The sequence below is a fragment of the Callithrix jacchus genome, chromosome 9 (genome assembly GCF_049354715.1).
Source record: "Callithrix jacchus isolate 240 chromosome 9, calJac240_pri, whole genome shotgun sequence".
Taxonomy (NCBI): Eukaryota; Metazoa; Chordata; class Mammalia; order Primates; family Cebidae; genus Callithrix; species Callithrix jacchus.
The window spans coordinates 36,969,522-36,991,767 of NC_133510.1; the positions used below are offsets into that span (position 1 = coordinate 36,969,522).

The 22,246-nt window shown below is 35.6% G+C and overlaps 1 protein-coding gene across 3 annotated transcripts in view; it reads left to right on the top strand.

The window, feature by feature from the left end:
* CPNE8 (copine 8) overlaps positions 1-22,246 on the top strand; it is a 261,517-nt gene that overhangs the window by 80,609 nt on the left and 158,662 nt on the right. For all 3 annotated transcript variants that reach the window (XM_002752370.6, XM_054238177.2, XM_035255835.3), the window contains exon 6: positions 9,268-9,344. In XM_002752370.6, coding sequence (XP_002752416.1) covers positions 9,268-9,344 — 77 coding nt within the window. The remainder of the gene's footprint in view (positions 1-9,267; positions 9,345-22,246) is intronic.

Genomic DNA, 22,246 nt, shown 5'->3' on the forward strand with positions numbered 1-22,246 from the left:
GTGACTGGAGAAGCACCAATAGTTAGAAGCTGAGGTTCCCCAAAACCAGCCAGCATGGTTCTATGCCATATATCACCTTGGGTATATAATTATTGAGGAGGAAGGAATGACTGAAAATCTAGGAGAACAGCATCCCAGGCAAAAGGAAGAACACTATAGTGGCCTTGAGTCAAGAAAGAGTTTGGAATGGTGGTGTGACAGAAAGATGGCTATCGTACGTAGGATATTATGAGTGTTGAGGGGAGTGGGCTGAAATAGTTTGGAAAGATCCATAGGAATCAGATGATGGAGAGATGTATAGGCCACAGTTAAAAAGGAGTTTGGATTTTTCTTTGATGGATGTCACTGGAGGATGATGTGATCTGATTCATGCACTTAAATGCTGAATGTGACAGTGGCAGTGGAGAATGGGGTTGGGGCAGCAAGACTGGAATTAAGCAGATCAGTTATAAGGCAGTTGTAGTTTAACTTGGTGAGCAACGGCTGGTGGTTAAAACCATTGAAGTGGTAAGACATGGTCAGATGTGGAATATATGTCAATAGTGTGACTGATGATGAATTGGATGTCCACTGTCAAAATAAGAGAAGTTAGAGTGGTTATTAGGTTCCTGATAAGAACAATTGGGTAAATAGTAATATGGTTTACATAATGAGGTACACTGGGAAGAAGGAGATCGAGGTGGAGGGGTGGGGATTGAGAGACCCATGGTAAGACCAAGTTCATGTTAAACTTGAGACCCCCAGTATGCATCCAAAGGGAGATATTGATTAGGCAGTGTTTGAAGACTATGATATAGATTTAGTAACCATCAGCCAATTACGTTGCAACCCAGTTATCTAAAGAAAATCCAAATGGAGAATACAATAAAAAAGAAAGAAAATACAATCTTGAGGGAGGAAGAGTAGCTAGAATGATAATTTTAAAAGCCAGCTAGGACGTGTCACTTCCCAGTTTAAACTGCACAATGGCTTTCTTCCACACTTAGGATAGAAATCAGTCTTTGATGTAGCCCCTGGTTACCTCCTCTCCTGCCATTTTCATTATTGCTCACCCTGCTTTCACCTATTGTCTCCCTTTCTTTTCCTTTAGCACCCAAGTACTTGTGTCAGGGACTTTGTTCTTGCCTTTTCTTCTATTTGTAATGCTTCTGGGAACCATTCACATGGTTCCCTCCCTCACATTATTCAGGTATCTTCTGCGAGGCCTTACCTGACTGCCCTGTGTCAAAGAGCTCTTCATGTTATGCTCTGATGCTTTTTCAATAAAAACTTCTTTTTTTGCTGTAGCCTTCTTTCTGGTTCTTATTAGATGATGAGAGGTAGCTTTATACACATATACAAGCTAAAGTGTTTATGACTGTTACTATAAATGCCTGTTTTTCCCATTTGCATTTTCAGTAGGGTCTTCTAGAATCTGCCTTAGACGTAGAGATAGGGATAATGCCTGCAGTGGGTTTGAGTATAGTAACTTCAGCACTCACTGAGTTATATTAGGTGGGATTGTTTGCACGTAAAACTGACCCTTACTCAGGAGTTAGTATTTAATAATGATACTGTGTCATAGTATAATGTCATATTTAATATTATTTAATAATGTTATAATATATTTCAGATATTTAATCATAACATTAAGTTTCCTAGTTATTTGGCATAGCAGCTGTGTCACCATGTTTACTAGCAGTGAGAATGTTTACCCATTTCCTGTTAACATATTACATTTTGAACTTTGTTATTGAAGAGAACTAGTGTTCTGTCAAAAGTGATGTGCTGTCACAATGTAAATATTTTCCATAGATTTGTTATATTGGTGAATATAAATATTAACAAACTATGGTAGGATGTTATTTCATTATAGCATAGCTTTATTATGAAAACTGTATGTTGTATATGTTTGCAAATATTGAATATATATGTGGATTTTTATTTTTTTTTCGAGACAAAGTCTCACTCTGTCACCCTGGCTGGAGTGCAGTGGCCCAATCTTGGCTCACTGCAACTTCTGCCTCCTGGATTCAAGCTATTCTCCTGCCTCAGCCTACCAAGTAGCTGGGATCACAGGCCAGTGCCACCACACCTGGCTAATTTTCGTATTTTTAGTAAAGACAGGGTTTCACCATGTTGGCCAGGCTGGTCTTGACTCCTGACCTCAAGTGATCTGCTGGCCTCTGTCTCCAAAGTGCTGGGATTACAGGTGTGAGCCACCAGGCCTGGCCAATGTGTGTATAATTTTTAAAATTTGGTTAATTTTAGTCACTGAATATCTACTTGTTGAAAGCTTAATTTTCTTTCAATGTCTTATTTAACTGCCTTCATTTGGACTCTTAGCCAAAAATACATGCATATTTTTTGAGATAGGGTCTCACTCTATTTCCCAGGCTGGAGTGCTGTGGTGAGATTTTGGCTCACTGCAACCTCTGCCTCTGGGTTCAAGTGATTCTACTGCTTTAGCCTCCCGAGGAGCTGGGACCACAGGTACACACCTCCATACCCAGCTAATTTTTATATTTGTACTAGAGATAGGGTTTTACCATGTTGGCCTGACTGGTCTTGATTTCCTGGCCTCAAGTGATCCTCCTGCCTTGGCCTCCCAAAATGCTGGGATTACAGGCGTGAGCCACAGCTCCTCGCCTAGCTAAAAATATCTTGAAACTAGGGTAAAATAGATGCATACATTCAGGGATAGGGTATAATTTTAGAAATCGTATTTGTAATTTAAGTTTAGAACTTTGTATTATCTCTTGGAAGTTGGATTTAGCATTTTGGTTTGTAGATGGATCTATCCATTAAAAAGACAAATCTTCGCTTTGGAAAAAAGTTGTACTATTATAATGTTAAAATGTGAGAAGTTGTTTTGACTAAAGTATTGAATTGAGGCTTGCGTAGTGGCTCATGCCTATAATCTCAACTGTTAGGGAGGCCAAGGCAGGTGGACCACCTAAGTTCAGGAGTTTGAGACCAGCCTGGCCAACATGGTGAAACCCTGCTTCTAGTAAAAATACGAAAATTAACTGGGAGTGGTGAGATTATACTCCAGAAATCTCAGCTACTTGGGAGGCATGAGAATCCCTTGAACCCAGGAGGCAGAGGCTGCAGTGAGCTGAGATTATGCCATTGTAGTCCAGCCTGAGCAACAAAGTGAGACCCTGTCTCAAAAAAAAAAAAAAAAAAAACCCAAAATATAATCAAATTGTTCCATGTTGAGTTTGCCTTATCTCCAAACAGCATATAGATGTGCTAACACGTATTAAAAAAAATAGGAGTAACTACTGGGGCAAAAAAGTGTCATGTTCGTTTATTAAAAATGATTGCCATGTTAGTACATTGTGCAAAACATAACTAAGTCATACCTAATTTTTATGGTAATGTGATTGTATGAATTAACGAAATACAAAATAAGTGAGAAATATCATCAGGAAGTACCAGCAATAAAATATTACCAGGTAATATCAACAGTACAGTTTTCACAGGTAATGTGAGTTTTTATTTCTTACCAATCTTTTAACACAACAGTTAAAATATTGCAAAAGCAAGAAATTTTGTAGCACTTAATTTTCTCTTAATTTGACTGCCATTGTATGAATGTGCCAAAAATCAGTTAAATGACCAAGAATGGGTAGGAGCAATAGACTAAAGCAAATCAGGTTCTTATGAAGAAATCAAATGATTACCTCCTAAACAGTTGACTGCACCCAATTACTATGCTGTATTACAATGCAACTATCAGTAAACCTACCTAATGTCTTTTTATCTAAATTATTAATTAGGGAAACTATATTTTCAGATGCTCATTGATTACTTCATAAAACAGAAAAGTCATTGAAATATTATCTTTTTTTTTTTTTTTGAGACGGAGTTTTACTCTTGTTACACAGGCTGGAGTGCAATGGCGCAATCTCGGCTCACCGCAACCTCCGCCTCCTGGGTTCAGGCAATTCTCTTGCCTCAGCCTCCTGAGTAGCTGGGATTACAGGCATGCGCCACCATGCCCAGCTAATTTTTTGTATTTTCAGTAGAGATGGGGTTTCACCATGTTGACCAGGATGGTCTCAATCTCTTGACCTCGTGATCACCAGCCTCGGCCTCCCAAAGTGCTGGGATTACAGGCTTGAGCCACCGCGATGTTTAGTAGACCATTAGGAGAAGGATGCACACTACTGAATGTTTATGAAATGGTTTATGATAACGTGTTGATTACTTCATAGTAGTATAAAGATTAGAAATTTCACTTACAGTTAATGCCTTCTGGTTTACTATTTCTTAGTTTGTAAAATGTAATTCAAATGTATATGTGTCTTATTTTGTAATAGATTTTATAATAAGCCTTTTTTTAAACAAACGTGTATTGACCATGATTGCAAATTAGTTTTGAAAAAGAAAGTAAATTATCTTATTAAGCTAATTATAGTATCTTCAGTATTGGAATCCAGTAGCAAGTAACAGGTTTTGAATATATAGTAATACTCTTTTAAATTAAAGGAGTAGGAAGGATTAGGGAGACATAGATTGTTAGATGTTTATCATTCTAAGCACCTGTTTTAAGAACTTTGCATATATTATCTATATATATTATCTTATTTAGTCTTCTGTGCAGTTTGTAAGATCAGTATTATTCCTTGTGTCCATTTTATATATGATGAAACGGACACAGAGACATTAGTAAATGGTTCAGTCCTGACATACACGCAGGCAGCATAGAACTGCAAACCAGATCTTTGGCTACAAAGTAAATTTCCAATTTATGTGTGTAGCATTACTACAGCCAGTAGTACTCATGTAAGTTTCATGAATACGGACTGGTAGCAAGCTACATTATAAAATAAAATGTAGTTGGAGGGATTGATCTGTAAACATTGGCACATAAGAAATAAGGTAATAACTTTGAAGGAACAGGATTATGCTCATGCGTATAGTTCAACATTCCCCTGAATATTAGCATGAAAGTCAAGAGAAACATAAATGTATTTATATACTAATCGGCTGAAACCTGATAGCAGAGCAATGCCTCCTTGAATTTTGAGCCATATATGAGTAATAAATCTAGATTAGGTTGTTACAGGGATAATCCAAATGCATTCCCTCTTATTATCTGGTTAGTTGTTTGAAAACTACCTGTGCAATGTGAAGCTCATGTTATTTCTGGAGTGCTTTGCATTGCTCTACTCTCTAGTTTTCTCTTGTCTCCCTCATTTCTAACTCAAGTCTTTCTTCTTTAATACCAGCACATTGAATTTGGATTTTTTTTTTCTTTTTTGGGGGCAGAGTCTCACTCTATCACTAGGCTGGAGTGCAGTGGCATGATCTCTGCTCACTGCAACCTCCTCCTTCCAGGTTCAAGTGGTTCTCCTGTCTCCTCCTCCTGAGTAGCTGGGACTACAGGCATGCACCACCATACCCAGCTAATTTTTGTATTTTTAGTAGAGACAGAGTTTCACCATGTTGGCCAGGATGGTCTTGATCTCTTGACCTCATGATCTGCCTGACCAGGACTCCCTAAGTGCCAAAGTGCTGAGATTTCAGGTGTGAGCTACTATGCCCAACCGGATGTTTTTAAGTGTTAGAATGCATCCTGTGTACAAACAATATGGTTCACGTACATTTAAACAGATTCCAAAACTAGGTTCCATCAATCTGTTAGATTGTAAAGTAATAATTCACTCATTCAATAAATATTCATTGATCTCATGGCCAGTTTGGCAAGAGGCCAATAGTTAAAATAATTGAATAAACTGAAGCATTTCTCAGCTGGTAGGCACTCTAAGCTAGATTTGGTTTATGTGTGGGTTAGAATTGTGGAAAGGTGCCTGGATTTATTACTGGAAACACTACTGTTACCTAGATTTAATGACGCATCAACTGAAACACAATACCAGAATAAGAAATGACAAAACAGTTCATAATATAGCTATGTTTTATTTTCATCTTTATCAAACCAAAATATCTAGAAATGTCTGCTAAACAACACTGTACCTTTAGTATTATGTAAAATACTTAGCAAATGTGAACCATTAAGATGACTAAAAGATGGATTTGGTAGAACTTTTCAACACAGCGAGTAATGGAAAAGTATTATATGCTAATTTTTGCATGACTAATATATGTGTTATTTTGATAGGGAATACACAAACACAGAATTGTAAAAAAAAAATACACAGATGCCATTAAATGTGGAGGCAAAATGTACAGTACTTGTAGAGGCCTCCATTCAAGTCGTATGTGCATTATACTTTCCTGAATTTGGAGACCAACAGGCAAGAGGTCTTCTATAGCCTTATACTTCCCAGATTTGCCTTTAAGGGAAAGGCCTGGGAAGTGATCTGGCAATACTGCCCTGTATGGCTGTATGTCCAGCTTGTGGCCACAGGACTCTGTTTTCCTTCTCAGCTGATGCCTGTGCTTTTCACATGTGTCATTCTGCGCCTGTGTTGATTCTTCAGCAGTCCCAGTTGAGCTAATTGGCTGATTGCATTTCTCTGCACTGGTGGAGCTGGGAAAGGAAATGACTTCTGACCTAGTTTTCTCCTTGGGCTTTTTCTGTAGAGTCCCATGGTGTATGTCATAGTGTTGTCAAGCCATATACACTTTCTTATGCTTCTCGTAGGTATGAAATAGTTCTCGTTACCTAGCAGCACTCAGGTGTTTTTAGTTCAGGGGTTTATCAAACCAGTGTAGTGGAGTTCTGGCCACTCAGCTAGGACTGGCCAGAGCTGTTGACAGCAGCGTGTGTGTAGCCTTTGACACAGACATACACAGATTCGCATCATAACTTTTTGGTGCACATTTTGTTGATTTTGTTCAGCCAAGATGATGTTCATATGTTCTCTTGTGTTTGTTAGTATGTCTCCACATTAGTATGATCCTGATCAATATTTATGTTTTATTCTTTTGAGTAATTTCAGCACAGATGGATTTTACTGAGACTTGCTATTCCATTGGCAAAGTCTATTTAATATGTAGCATTTGCAGGTGCCCATTAGCATAACTATCCTTAGAAAAGAATTCTGGAATCCCCCTTGTATGTTGGTTTTGCTGCTGACTCAGAAGAGCAGTGATACATTTCAGATCTTCGGTATTTAGCTCTTTCTAGCTGTCATGAGACTTAAAGAAATTTAGGTTTATTAAAATTCCATAAACATTTATAAAATCTGTTTTGACATTGATAAAGAAGGGCCGTTATGAAAGATAATTAATTTAAATATGTGAAAGCTTTATCTTAACTTCTCTTGATGCATTTGAAAGCAAATTTAAAATGATTTGTAGTTTAATGGAGGTGTGTCCCTGCTGGCAGTATCCAAATATAAGATGTGCAGTTATTTTTGTCTCATGTGCAGATATGGCTTTCACCAAATCTTGTGATTTTTCTGTGCAGTACTGTTTGGGGCCTTAACACTTTGCCTCTTATTAACTGCAATAGCCTTCTGATTGATCTGGCTTCTAGTTATTTTCCTCATTCCTCAACTCATTCTGCAAATAGGCACTTGAGTAATCTTCTGAATGCACCGCTCTAATGGTGTCCCTGAATTGGCGAAAGGCTTCTGGTTGCTTCTGATTACCCTAAGACAACTTTTGTGTCTGCCTGTGAGGACCCTCTCTAGGCTTGGCTCCTCATCTCCATTTCTACCTTTTACTTTTGTCCTTCTCTTTGCTCATTATTCTCTTGCCTTTCAGTCTAATCTGTTCTCTCAATCTAGAATGTCCAATTATCTTCTCTCCAAGCAAGATCTGATCTGATTTCTTACTGGCTCTCAAGAAAGTTAATTTTTTTGGGAAAGTGTTCCCTTGGCTATCCTAGTCCGCAGAGGTCTTTTCCTCCTCTTTTTAATCAGTGTACTTCTCCACCCCCACTTTTCCTCCTTAACACTGAAGAACATACTTTTTACTTTTGTGGCTTGGTAAGCTTATATGTGGCCAGGTGTCATTTCTTTCGTTAGAAGCAGAGAGGCAGCATGGCTTGACATAGTGGCTAAGTGAGTGGTAAGTCTTGGGTTTAGACTTGGGTCTACATTGTAGCTCTAAGCAATTACTTTCTCTCTGCCTCAGTTCCCTTATCTGAGAAATGGGGCTGATAGTAATTCCTAACCATGAGCTAGCTTTCTTCTTCCATTTGAGAACAGCCATTTCTCTCTAATACTACTAGTACAATGCCTAGTAGTACTGAACACATTTTGTTTGCCATTAATGCTCTCTCTGTTCATCTTTCTTAAGGATTTTCTTGGTCCAGTTCACTACACAAACAATTTAGAGAGATCTCTCACCTTGTTTAGAACAGGGCAATTCTTTGAATCATATACAGGCTAACCTAGAAGGCACGTGTCTTTCCCTGGAACAGCTTCACATTTTCTTGACGTACATATCCAGATGGTGTTGGTGCCCTTATTTTATGGACATATGAAGTTGCATTGTATTTATGGGAGTTCAGTTCTTATATGGCATAACAATCTGGAATCAGAACATCGGAGTCTATCCTGGCTCTACTATTTATAGAAAATCAATCTTCTAGAGTTTTAGTTTCTTTTTTAAAGATTAAGTTAAATTAAATTTCTTTAATTTTAAAATTTTTGTGGGTACATAGTAGGTGTATGTATTTATGACACACATGAGGTGTTTTGATATAGGCATACAATGTGACATAAGCACTTAGTTTCTTTATATGTGAAATGCAGTGTTACTATCAGACTTCATTTTCAGTGTTATTCTGAGTCTTGAAAATAAGAATCAGGTAGGTGTATGTTAATGAATGTCATGGTGTATTTTACTTAATCCATTTTTAGGCACTTACGATATGCTAGTATTAACTCATGCAATAACTAATTGAACCCTCAGAGCAATTCTGTGAGGGGATACTAATACATTACAGAGAAGATCAAACTACAGAGCTTAATTAATTTAGCTATGTGCTTTCTCATTTTGTCTCCTCAGCCAACAGTTGCAGTAATTTCAGAGGCATCTGAAGTTAAGCTAATTGCGCATTCAAAACCTCCAACTTTTTCCTACTTCTGTTTTAGCTTAAAACATAAAAAGAAAACAAATGCAATGCCTGTGAACTCAAAATAACAAAACTGCTCTGTGATTAAAAGCACAAAATGCTGTGCAAACATGTGAAAGTCACGTGGTAAAATTAATGGATATTGAGCTTATTTTACCTATTATTGGAAGTTAGATATGTCAGTATTTTCCGCAAAGAAAACATTGCAGATGTGTAATATACAAAACATATACTGTAAAGATAGTTTGGAAACTTATGAGCTTTAATCTTTTTATCTATTGCAGGACTTTCTGGGACAAGTGTTTTGTACATTGGGAGAGATTGTTGGTTCACAGGGAAGTCGCCTGGAAAAAACAATAATGTAAGTATTTTTAAATTCAGACAATGAAATGCCCACTCTTAACAGTTTTCTATTTTGTCAGTTTGGAATTGGTGAATGCATGGTTGTGGACCAAAAGGGGTTTTAAAATCTTGTTTGAGTTTTTTCTTCCAACAAATACTTTTGACATATTTTTAAAGAATAATTTCTTTGTCACCTGTCACAGGCTATGCTGAAAAATTTTCGCAAGATGAAATGAGAAAATTTAAAGAAGGAAGTTGGTTGTACTATTAATTGTTATATTTAGTACTTTTTGAAAGAGAGTCTACTCTTTGGGGTTAGTAACTATAAGAAGTAAGCTAGTGTTAATGCCATGTATTTCATAAACTCATTTTTGGTTATTGAAATTTTAATAATAATTTTTACCATGGAAGTGGCTGGTTAGAGAAAGCTGTAAGTAGGTAAATATTGAGGAAGGGTAATGGCTAAGAATGATATCTTCCGTCTTCACCTTCAATTCTAGACTCATGTTTAGATTTCAGGTCAATTGCATGAGTTGATTCTGTTTTGTTCAGTTCCAAATAAGGCACAGAGCAAATTTTAGAAATTTTTCATGGCTTTATTCTCCTTTCCTCTTTCTTTCCTTCTTAATCTTGATTATTTGGATTGACTTAACTGTATATGAAATTCAGAAGATCTAGAAAGAATAGCACATTTGCAGAGCTAACCACAATGTCCAAAGCTTTAGGGAATCTTGAAGTCTTTATCTTCAACAATCTTTTAAGAATCTCAAACTTAAAAAATAAATATGTTAATACTCCTTAAATCTGTTTATCTTGGACATAAAACAAATACTTAAAATGGTGAGGCATTGTTCTCACATTTTGTATATAAAATTAAACTTTTATTTAGTGTGTTCAGTGCTATGCAAGAAATTATTAGGCTAATAAGAATTCTATAAATTCCAATTTTTTGAAATTTAATTTGATTTTCTTAGAAAATTAGTACTGAATGTCAGTTTGAAAACTTTCATATATCAACTACCATTTTAAATTCTTTAAGTGTTTATTTTCACATAATTATAAGACTTGGAAACTTATCACTAAAATATATTTATGCTCACTTTAGTAAGTAGTAAGCAATCTGTAAGGCAAATGCAAATATTGTGTTGAGTGCATGTAATTCTAATTGCATTTTCTAGTCCAGTGACTCATGCTCACAGTGATTCCAAGGATCACTAAATGTACCTTTTGTTTTTTGCCACAAAAAGAATCAATAATATGTACAATACCACCTTAAAGATGCCTTTAACATTCTTCAAGAGAAAACAAATGCAATTAAAATACAGAATTTTTATTTCTAAATAACAGAATAGAGATTTTTATAAATTGGTACACTTATTTATTTATTTATTTGTTAACTTTTATTTTAGGTTCAGAGGTACTTGTGCAGGTTTGTTATATAATAGGTAAATTGTGCATCTCAGGGATTTGGCATACAGATGATTTCATCACCCAGGTAATAATTATACTACTTGATAGGCAGCTTTTCAGTCCTCACTTTCCTCCCTTTCTCCACCCTCAAATAGGCTCCAGTGTCTGTTCTTCCATGACTACTCAAAGTTTGTCTCCCACTTATAAGCGAGAACATGTGGTATTTGGTTTTCTGTTCCTGTGTCAATTTGCCTAGGATAATGGCCTCTAGTTTCACTCCTGTTGCTACAAAAGATAAGATCTCAGACTTTTTATGTCTGTCTAATATTCCATGTTACATATTTACCACATTTTGTTTATCCAGTCTGCCATTGGTGGACATTTAGGTTGAGTCCATGTCTTTGCTATTGTGAGTAGTGCTGCAATGAATGTACACATGAATGTCTTTATAGTAGAATGATTTATATTCTTTTGGCTATGTACCCAGTAATGGGATTGCGGGGTCAAATGGTAATTCTGTTTTAAGTCATTTGAGAAATCACCAAATTGCTTTATACAATGGCTGCACTCATTTACATTTCCACCAGCAGCATGTAAGTGTTCCCTTTTCTCTGCAACCTCACCAACATCTGTTGCTTTTTCACTTATTAATAATGGCCACTCTGACTGTTCTGAGATGGTATCTGATTATGGTTTTTATTTGCATGTCTCTAATGATTAGTGATGTTGAACATCTTTTCCTATGCTTGTTGGCTATGTGGTATACATATTTTAAAATTAGTCATTTATTGGAAATTTATATCTGTTTTTTCTCAACATAAGGAAATCATAATTCTAATTTCAGAAAACTTAAATTATTAAGATATAAAAAAATTTCCCAATAGAAAATTCTATTTACATTCATCTTGGAACATGTTAAAAATTTGATACTATTATAATGTATTGATTGGGGTATGTGGTGAATAGAACATAGCACAAGATAATGGTTCTTCTTCACTAATTCAACAACAATTCCCACTAGGTAAGACCAACAAAAACATATTCATGCGAAGAGGTGAAGATACCTAGGATAGACTGATAGAATTTGCAGATGTTGGCAGGCATGATGGCTCACTCCTATAATCCCAGCACTTTGGGAGGCCAAGGCGGGAGGATCACTTGAGGTCAAGAGTTTGAGACCAGCCTAGCCAACAGTGAAATCCCATTTTTACTAAAAATAGAAAAATTAGCACAAGCCTGTAATCTCAGCTACTGAGGATGCTGAGGCAGGAGAATCGCTTCTACCCAAGAGGCAAAGGTTACAGTGAGCTGAGATTGCACCACTATACTGCAGCCTGGGTGACAGAGCAAGACTCCATCTCCAAATAAAAGAATATGCAGATATTGGGAGAATTTGCTGGGGGTTGAGTCATAATCATTTTATGTCCTCAGAAAGGAAGAGACACCTTAGATTTTTCTTAGCTCTTGCTGAGGATGGAGTATAACATCTATATATTTCATGTAGTGTAATGAGAGAAAGCCTTGAAAACTTGTTCATCCATCATGGATCTATAGTAACCACATGTTGTGCTTCATCTATAGAGTATTCTGAAATTTAGATAACTTTATTGAAGGCCCCCAGGTTCTATCTTTCTTACAGAAAAAGGAACAATTCATTTGATTTACTAAGTTTATATAACTAAATTTTTATTCAGCCCTTCATCTCCTTGGACAATTTTCTCAGGCAAATAACCATGAAGAAAATAGTTTAAAGGTAAGATTTTTGTTTGAGCAGTGGAAGATTTTTAAATTTTTCTAAGAAAGCTTAGCTAGACAAGTTTTAGTAGTAAGTGGGTAATAAAATGTAAAGCTTGAGTGTTGCAAAGAGATGGGGTACAAAAGAAAAAAGCAAAGAAACAAAACTTTAGGAATTGCAGAATGGTGGCAATTACATTCATTAAACATGAGTGAATTGGACTAGATACTTAGATAAGCAGAATAGAGGAAAGAGATGAGGGGGGAAATGAAATAGGAGAGATTAAAAATGGGAGAGTAAAAGTGAATATGATTAGTTTGCTAGTGGAAGGACATTTTGGTTTTATTTATTAAGGCATCTAGTGACATGTGCTATCAGTGGATCAGATGTTCCAACGCAGGTGATCAATGGATTGGAAAAACCATTTAGTAGTCACCCATCCTCTTGCATGAGAAAAGATTGGGTTTAATGAAAAACTCTAGCTGTGAGAAAGTCACGTGTCTTGTGGGAGAACATGTGGACTGAAGATAAAGGTCCATCGGCTAAGTGTTAAGTTCAGGTACTTTAAGAGAAGATGCAGCTTCTATGCAAATAGCATTGTACCTCAAATGAAAAACAATCAAAACCATTCATACTTTTTGTTTGAAAAAGTGCGGTTGGGTTGAGGAAGAGCAAAATGCTGTTTGCATGGAAGCTTTATCTGCCAATGATGCCGAAGTAGCCCATCAGAGCAGCAGGTCCACTCCATGGACTCCTAAATTCCACATTCATCCTTGCTGGCTCCTGCTTTTCCATGCACTTTAATTTTTTCCCCAAATCAATCTAATAAGCAAATAGTGGGAAGAGATGAGAACACAGTGGAAGAGAGAATGGCGTTGGAAAAAAGGATGAAACCAGGGAAGATATTGGAGGTGATGCAACGTCAGGAAGTGTTTTCTTCTCATGACAGAAAGCTTGGTGACAAACACAACTTCTCAGCCTCCATGTTTTCACACAAATAAATAAAAGTAGTAAAATTTACAAATTTATGACCAAAAAATGGGGAAATTCACAATGGAGAAATAATAAGTATTTTAGGTGTAGCTCTTCCATCTAGTCTTCATAGTTTCCACTCCCTCCTGCTGTCTTCCTGTGTGAACCTGCCCTGGTCAGGTATCTTTAGCTGCCTGATTAAAGATAACATTGTAGGACAGCCGCTAAACATCCTTCTGTTTTTCATGGTCTGTTCCTCATGACTGGGGATACAAATAGAATTTGCATGCTTCTGCTGCTACAGCCATTACCTTCTGCAATCATGTTGGTAAGGGGTTAGGATTTTCCCTGTCTGGATGGGTACTGGCTTCTGAATTGCAGCGTAGGACACCTCCAGAGGCAGGTGTCCACTCCCAAGTAACACACAATTAATTTATCATGAGTTTAAAGTCTTCGTGTGTCCAAAATGCTATTTAAGTAGCATTAGCCAAGTACCTCTTATTTATTAATTTTTTTTAGATTAGAGATTTATTTTCCAATTAGTCTCCCATTTATATTCTAAGTTATTAAGAATACTTCTTGTTTTTTTTTCTTTCCTTTAAATGGCCTAATTTAAATTATTTTCTGATAAGATACTCATAATAATTTCTTCTAGCTTTTTAATTGCGATTGTGTTGTAATATCTCCTCAGAGGTAGTCTTTTTAAATTTATGATAACTGTAAAATTGGGAGTTTTAAAGGAGACAAATTAGTATTTGAAATTATTTAATATTAATCAAACTTTTGACAACTAAGGATTATTATGAAGGTAAAGTGATTTCTTGTATGTAGCCTCTTGCCTCATTCAATAATGAGGATTTGAACTTAACCTCAGGCTTTTTACTTTCTGTGTTTTGGTTATTGTTGTCATTTATAAAATGATTTTCTCATTTCATTAGAAAAAAATTTTATTTTAAATATTTTATATGCATAATGATGACATAATTTGAAATTGATGTTCAATAACTTTTAGTTTACATTTTAATAGCGCACAAGATTTTTGCAATTTCAGTAGTCTGTTCTGTTGGATTTAAGCTTTAAGCAAACACGTTTCTTATCTGAATTCCATCCTACACTTTTGGTCCTTTCCTGAAACCCTCCTAAAATGAGTCTTGTGCTACTTAATTTGACTGAAACATTTACTGTGCTTCCTATGACTCATTGGCTCCTCTCTTTAAATCATCCCATTATTATTTAGCATTATACTCACTCAGCAGTGTGTTTTCTCATGCTGTGAGATTGTATCCAATTTTCTGTGTGATGCTGTCAAAGAGTCGTATGTCTTCTATCTTTAGGGCTCTCAGTGATGGATTCAGCAAAGCCTTCCAAAGTGCAAGAATCAGCATTGGTTTAAGAAAGATTGTGATTCTCTCCTCCAGGAGGAAAATATTTATTGTGTTCCTCAAGTAATAGGCCTGTTTGTTCTCGTCACTCTCAGCCAGGCATGGCTGGTTCCATATAAAAGGATCAGGCAAAAAGGCAGAGACTGGTAATAATTAGAAACTAGATTCTTACTCTAGGGAGAAGCAGGATACAAAGTACAATGTCAAGAAGCAGTACCAGTGGTAATGGTGTCGGCAGCTGTTTTGACTAAAGGACACTTAGGAGGGCAAAGACTGTTTTTTGTAGGCTGGCAATAGTACTTTGTGATCTTGGCAGTTGTTAGTGGGTGGAGGATTAAGGGAAGGTTCCTAGATGGATGAGTGAGTGTCCTAACAGGTGAAGAGGACAGGGACAGGGACTTGGAGGCAAGTGTGAATTGAAAGACCAGGTTGTAATTGTCTGATGGATGTGGGGATCTCAAATATGACTTAGGGTTTAAGGACAGAGACAGGTGCTGAAGTGCAACAAGATGAAAGCAGGGAGGGGAACAAAGCAGCAAGGAAGCTTCAGAATAAGGAAGAAGATTAAAATAGAAGAATGGGGCTTTAGGGGTCTTGAGGCAGAGACTTAGAGGGTTGGCTTAAAGATTTGGCTCAAATGTGGACTTATCCTGAAAGCTAGGTTTTGACTGTGAATGCACTTAGAGATCAAATGTCTGTGAGAAGGAAGAGCAAGAAGAGGAATAGGAGAATATGTAGTCATAAAGGTGGGAAACACACAAATTTACCATAAAACTGGGCATGTTTTTAGCATGCAGCCTTTTGCTTGTAAAAATTTAATCAACATTTGGGGAAATTTTGAGGCTCAAAGTAATCTTTATTAATTAGATTGATATTGTTATACTCTGTAATTTACTTTAGTGGAAAGAATATGGAGCTGGACCCAGAAGATGGTGTTTTTAGTCCCATCTCTGCTACTACTTGCTATGCAACATTAGGCTGTTTTTACATCTACACTATGTTTTTATGTCTGTGGGTCACATTTGTAATAAGAATTTGGTGTAGAGATAAATGAACAGCCACTGTAATGGAGTCGATAGTGCATGAGCTTTGGGAGCAGTCATACCTGGCTGTTTTAATTGATTGGGTATGTAATTTGAGCAAAGAGCTTAAAGTTCAGAGGCCCAGCTTCCTCATCTAAAATATCTGAATAATATTCATATTAAGAATATGAATTACTATCAATAATAAGAATATTATTGATAAGTAATATCAATACTTTATATAATTCATTTGTAGTGGAGTGCATTAGAATTTAATAAATGCTCAAATGATGACTATTACTAATATTGTTTTTATTAAAAATAGCCAGTATCTTTCCTTCCTTTCTTCATCTTTCTTTATTTTTCTTAGAGAAGTGTTTAACTAGGAATTCAGTAAGTTTAATGAAAGGACCATGTTAAACCAAACTTGATTACATTTATGTAAAATGTTAAGTATTATCCAAATGTAAATATTAAAAACTATTTATCTGTTTTCAGTATGTAACTGAACAATCAAATAGGGGAACTGAGTTAGATTTGTACTTTTCATTAGTTTGGGTTCTATAAGATAGTTTTGGAAACATCCTGAATTTCTCATGTTCATATGTAATTGCAAAAAATAATCTAGAGTTCGATGTCAGTTAAGAATTAGTTATATTTTATCTGCAAAGACTACACAGATGTATATACATGTTTGTAATCATCATATGATTCAACACATGAAAAATAAAACCACTGACTGCCTTTCAGATAGATAGTAGATACTTCACCAGCCTAGAGTATAGCTTTTATCTACTTCTGGGAAAGCCTATCTGAAAAATGGCATGTTCTTTTTAAAGGCCAAAGGTAGAGGGAATTGTAGAACATTTACTTATCATACACAAGCTTCTGAGTTTATATGTAATCAAAGTTTAATAAATTTTGAGTTGAGCCACTTTCTTACATTCATTTTTGAATGTGAGCTCATGCTCTGGAATGATCTCCAGGGAGATAAACAGTTTACTCTAAATAGGCAGATTATGTATTTCTGCAGATTCCCATGATTCTCTGCTTTACTCAGAAATTCCAGTAGTGACAACTAAAGTCGCATAGATGAAGAACTCTTCTGTATAGAAAGGATTGTAAAGGATGTGACCAGTCATGAGAAATACAGGTAAAATGAATGAGTTTTTCACAAAATAGCCCTTACTGTCATTGTCAGAGACAAGCCCCAGGATGGTTGGTTCATTGTTCTGACTTGGTGTGACATGTGTCCTGTTCTTATGAGACTTGTGTACAAGTAAGTGCTTTGGGCATTCAGTTTAAGAGAAAAACAAAAGGAAAAGTTATTTTACTAATGGTAACTTTATAGAGCAAATAATTTACTGGCAGATTCTGGTAGATGGAGTCTAATAGAGGTTTTAGGGGTTGTATTTTTAAAAAATAATTTATTCAACAAATCTTTACTAGAAATTGATTATGGATCAGAAACTGTTAGTTACTAAGCATACGATGATGGAAATGCCAAGTTGTTCCTGTCTTTATTAATTTTACGATTTATTCATTAAATAATCACAGAAATAAGTATAATTACATATTGATACAGGCCCTTTGAACATTAGAATATTAGCTTAACCTACAATATGTAGGTCATTTTTAGTATTTAAATTTTATCATAAATGCAATGGTAAAATTTATGATTTTTGTTCAAAGAGGTTCATTGACTTTTCTGTTTAGAGAATGGTTGTATGTTGTTAACAGATAGTTGTTTAGATTAAGAAGATGAGGAAAAATGGGCAGATGAAAAATATGTTCTGAAGGTTGATTTCACAAGGATTGATGAAAGGTTTATGATCTAGATTAAAGAAGATTTCAAGGAACTTCAGATTTCTTGCATGACACAGTGGATGTAAGGAAGATATGTGCTGATAAAAGGAAGATCATCCATTTTTGAGGTTGCCACACAGATTGGTGAGCTTTAGTAGTAGATGGGCCATTCTGTTCATGTGTTTCAGGTGCTAGTATTCACCCAGAGTTTCAACAGCAAGATGTTTTTGTTTATTTTTGTCTAACCTCATTGGATGGGATTGAAAACCTGTTGGAAACATTATAACTGAAGGAAACAAATGATAAGACATCATCTATGTTATTTTGGAGTGTGAGTTCTAATAGTACCACCTTTATCGATTCAGCGAACATTCTCAGTTTCACTCAAATAAAGGTAATACATAAATAAAACTAGTTTTGATAGTTTTATTTGAATGAAACTGAAAATATTCTTAGTGTGCTAAATAAAACTAATTTGTTCAGATGAGTTTGTGTGTGTGTGTGTGTGTGTGTGTTTTTGAGACAGGGTCTCAGTTTGTCACCCAGGCTGGAGTGCAATCGAACAATGTTAGCTCACTGCAACTTCTGCCTCCTGGATTCAAGTGATTCTCCTGCCTCAGCCTTCTGATTAGCTGGGATTACAGGCACATACCACCATAGATGCCTAGCAAATTTTTGTATTTTTAGTAGAGATGGAGTGTCACCATGTTGGCTAGGCTTGTCTCGAACTCATGACCCTGTGATCCACTCACCTTGGCCTCCCAAAGTGCTGGGATTACAGGTGTTAGCCACCACATTCACCCTATTCAAATGAGTTTCTAAATGGTTGCCTTTTGTATAGGAAGTGTTTAGAAGTTACATTGTGATAAAATCTTTCAGAGAACCTACAATTTCCTCTACTGTGAAATGTATTGTTCCTTTCTTTTTTATCTCTTATGTATGGCATAATTTAATAAATCTAGGATTCAAAATACAGGCTAAAAATATTAGTTCTGTAGTTAAGAAAACTAGTAGGTGAGGAAAGACCTTTATAGACCAACCTTGGAACATAAGTATCATTCTTATCTTGGTCTGAGTTACAACGCACTAGTAAAATGAGTGTTTGGAAGAAGCATTTGGGAATTATCTCTGCTCTTAAACTTACACTCAGTTGGATCTTAGTTATCAAAGCAAATGGAAGGAAGTTGTGAATTGTTATTTTAAATAATAGCATTGGCTAACTTGATTGCATTATAAGAAGTCAGTTATGGCTAGCTATAGGCAGAAAACTGAAACTGGACCTTTTTCTTACACCTTATACAAAAATTAACTCAAGATAGATTAAAGACTTAAACATAAAGCCTTAAACTATAAAAACCCTAGAAGAAAACCTAAGCAGCACCATTCAGGACACAGGCATAGGCAAGGACATCATGACTAAAACACCAAAAGCAATTACAACAAAAGCCAAAATTGACAAATGGAATCTAATTAAACTAAAGAATATCTGCACAGCAAAAGAAACTATCATCAGAGTGAACAGGCAACCTACAGAATGGGAGAAATTTTTGCAATCTGTCCATCTGACAAAGGGCTAATATCCAGAATCTACAAAGAAATTAAATTTACAAGAAAAAACAAACAACCCCATCAAAAAGTGGGCAAAAGATATGAACAGACACTTCTCAAAAGAAGACATTTATGTGGCCAACAGACATCTGAGCTAGGCAGGTATTGTTATTATCCCATTTCACCAGAAGAAGAAACTGAGACAAAGATTTCTGAAAAAAACCCAAGTTCAAGTACAGGGTGTTTGGCTTAACTACAGCATTATTTTGCCTTTCAAAGAAAATGAATAAATTAATGTGTAACTTTGAAAGAAATTAAAAAATTTTGTTTTACTTTAGTACTGTAGAATCATTGACCGAAAAGTAAAGAATATCTCTAGATGTGAGAAGAGCTTCCAGGGAACACCCATTCTGATTTAGGTCATTACAAGTATGAGGTTCCTTCCTGGTGTCTGTTACCTATGCAAATCTTCCTCAAGCACAGTTCAATGGCCCGCCTTTTTCTGAGATAAACAGGGCCCAACTGTTTTCCAGCACAGTCTAAATATAGGAAAGCTATTAAAAGGATTAAAAATAAATTCAATTCTAGTTTTAGAAATAAATAAGTACTTCTGTTTTTTTCCCCCCCCTTATCTGGAAAATCATTGTTTTGAACTGACAATGTGGTAACAAGGAAATTGCACGAGGTTATCATCCTTCCTGGTGATTTTTTTCTATTCAGTGAGACTTGCCCAATCTCTAACTATACAGAGCTTCTTAGGGCTTTCTATCCTTACAAAAGTTTCTTCTTGAATGGCTCACATATTCCTTGGAGAAAGGGAAGGGGAGAGATTAGACATACTGTTAGTGTTTGTATTCTTTCATTCATTTATTTAAAAAGCTTTTGAATATTTTGCCTTGATCGGGCAGTGCCATCATTTTCCAATGAGGTAGACTCAGTGCATCAGGCTGCCCTGAGAACAAATGCCAGTAAGTAAAAATTCCAATAATCTTGGCATTTCACTGTTTCCTTTGATAACAACAATAGTTATTGGATCCTCCCAGTAATTGTGGAGATAGATCAACTGGCTCTCGATTCTTTCACAGTTTGAGGTAACTCTGATGAAAGATTCTAAACATGAACAGTTTAGTAAGTAGACATTTACAAATACAGTTACATTCCAGTATATGTTTTTAATCATTAGCTGGAATGTATCCCAGTTCTTAAAATAAACATACAATTTCTAGCTAACTGTGAATCGTTAGCTTCTCCTAGCATTAGGTTGATGATTCTTTCTCCCCTTACTTTCATACTATTTTTATTTGTCTTAAATTATCAATTTTTCTTTCTTAAGCAGGTCTGCTTAAACAACAACAAAATAAAACAAAGAACCTCCAGTAGTTATTCCTGTTATGTTTTTATTAATTCTTCAATATACTATGTCACAGGAATTCCACAGCATACTGGATCAAAGTACCTGAACAGACTTCTAAAACTCAGTCAATAGGCTGAATTTCCCCCATTTCTTTCTTTATAGAACTATTGTGAAAAGACTTAAAAAGAAAACATTATGTTCCCTATATTGTAGGGACCTTTGTGTCTTGTGAAAAGAGTTCGATAAATGTTTATTGCACTGAATTTTCCAGGATATTAGTCACATTTATATGATTCTTCTTTTTCTCTTGAGTATTTTAAGGATCTCTCCTGCACATTGTAACTTCGCACTTGTTTCCCAGGACTAGGAACAGAATTTTAAAATTATAATAGCCTTGCTACATGTGTATCTTACCACATTGTAAATACAAAGTATGATCTTAGTAATTTTAGAAACCTCATATTTCTGTAGATGGATTGATAGACCTAGCTTATCAGAGCACAACAATTTCTTGAAACATTTTTGATGTATGTGGTATATAAGAGCTAGGAATATGCTACTCTATTCAGTAATTGTTTATTTTTAAAAACAAAATCTGAATCTCCAGAGATTGAGCAGTTTACTTTGTTTTTGTTACTGAAAAACTATGTTATCACACAATTTATTGTACTCTTTATGATTCCTTACCATGGTAATAACTATCTTGCTTTCCTTTTAATGTCAACATTTACATTCTAACTATAAAATGAGATCCCATTTAATCTAATTACAATGTTAAAAATTACTGGGTAACAGATGGATTTCTTGATGAGAGCATAGTGTTTTAAATTTTAACCAAAAGTTGCAATTTTAGTTTCTGGCATATGATATATTTTAATAGTGAACATAGTATATTTCATGTGTGACAGCTGATTTATTAAAATCTTAGAAATGACATTTTATTAAAAATTTAGAAATAAAAAATGTTGCATAGAAAGATAAATGCATCTGCTTTAAATTAAATGCATCATTAGTTTTAAAAACCTATACTTGCATACATCTTTAATTTTTAGTTGAGGAAAGATTGAATGACATGTGAAAAGCTCTTGGGTACAATGTGATAGATGATTAAATAATAAATATGACAACTAATATTCAATATGATATTATCTACTCTGAGAGTAAAAGGTGAGATTATAAGAACAAATGGCTAGGAGTAGTGGGAAGAGGAAAGGGTGAGTGATGGAGGGCTTGAAAAAGGTTACTCATAACGCTTGGAGAAGCTACTGAGCAGAAAAGGAAAATGTGCTTGTGAGGGTCACAGCACATTGCAGATGGAGCTATGGCTGGATCCCAGGACCCAGTGGTGGCACCAGCCTGTGTGGTTCTGTGCTAGGATCCCGCAGTGCTCACATCACATGGTTCTACCGGTGTGCAGAGAAGGCACATAGTTGGGGTTGACAACACCATAGAAGGATGAGGTCAGTGTGAAAGGGTGTTGAAGATGTGACAATAAGTTTAATGAAATGTGTGACCAAAGCAGAAAGTATCATACATAAGGTATTGCAGGTCTCATTTGGCTAACTTGAAAAATGAAGTTAAAATTGTTGACATATTCGCTAGCGAAATATAAGTGTTTCAGTGGGGTCCGTGATGAATCTACAGAGATTTCTAAGAGGAAACTAAACAAGAAATAAAAAGTTATATTACTTG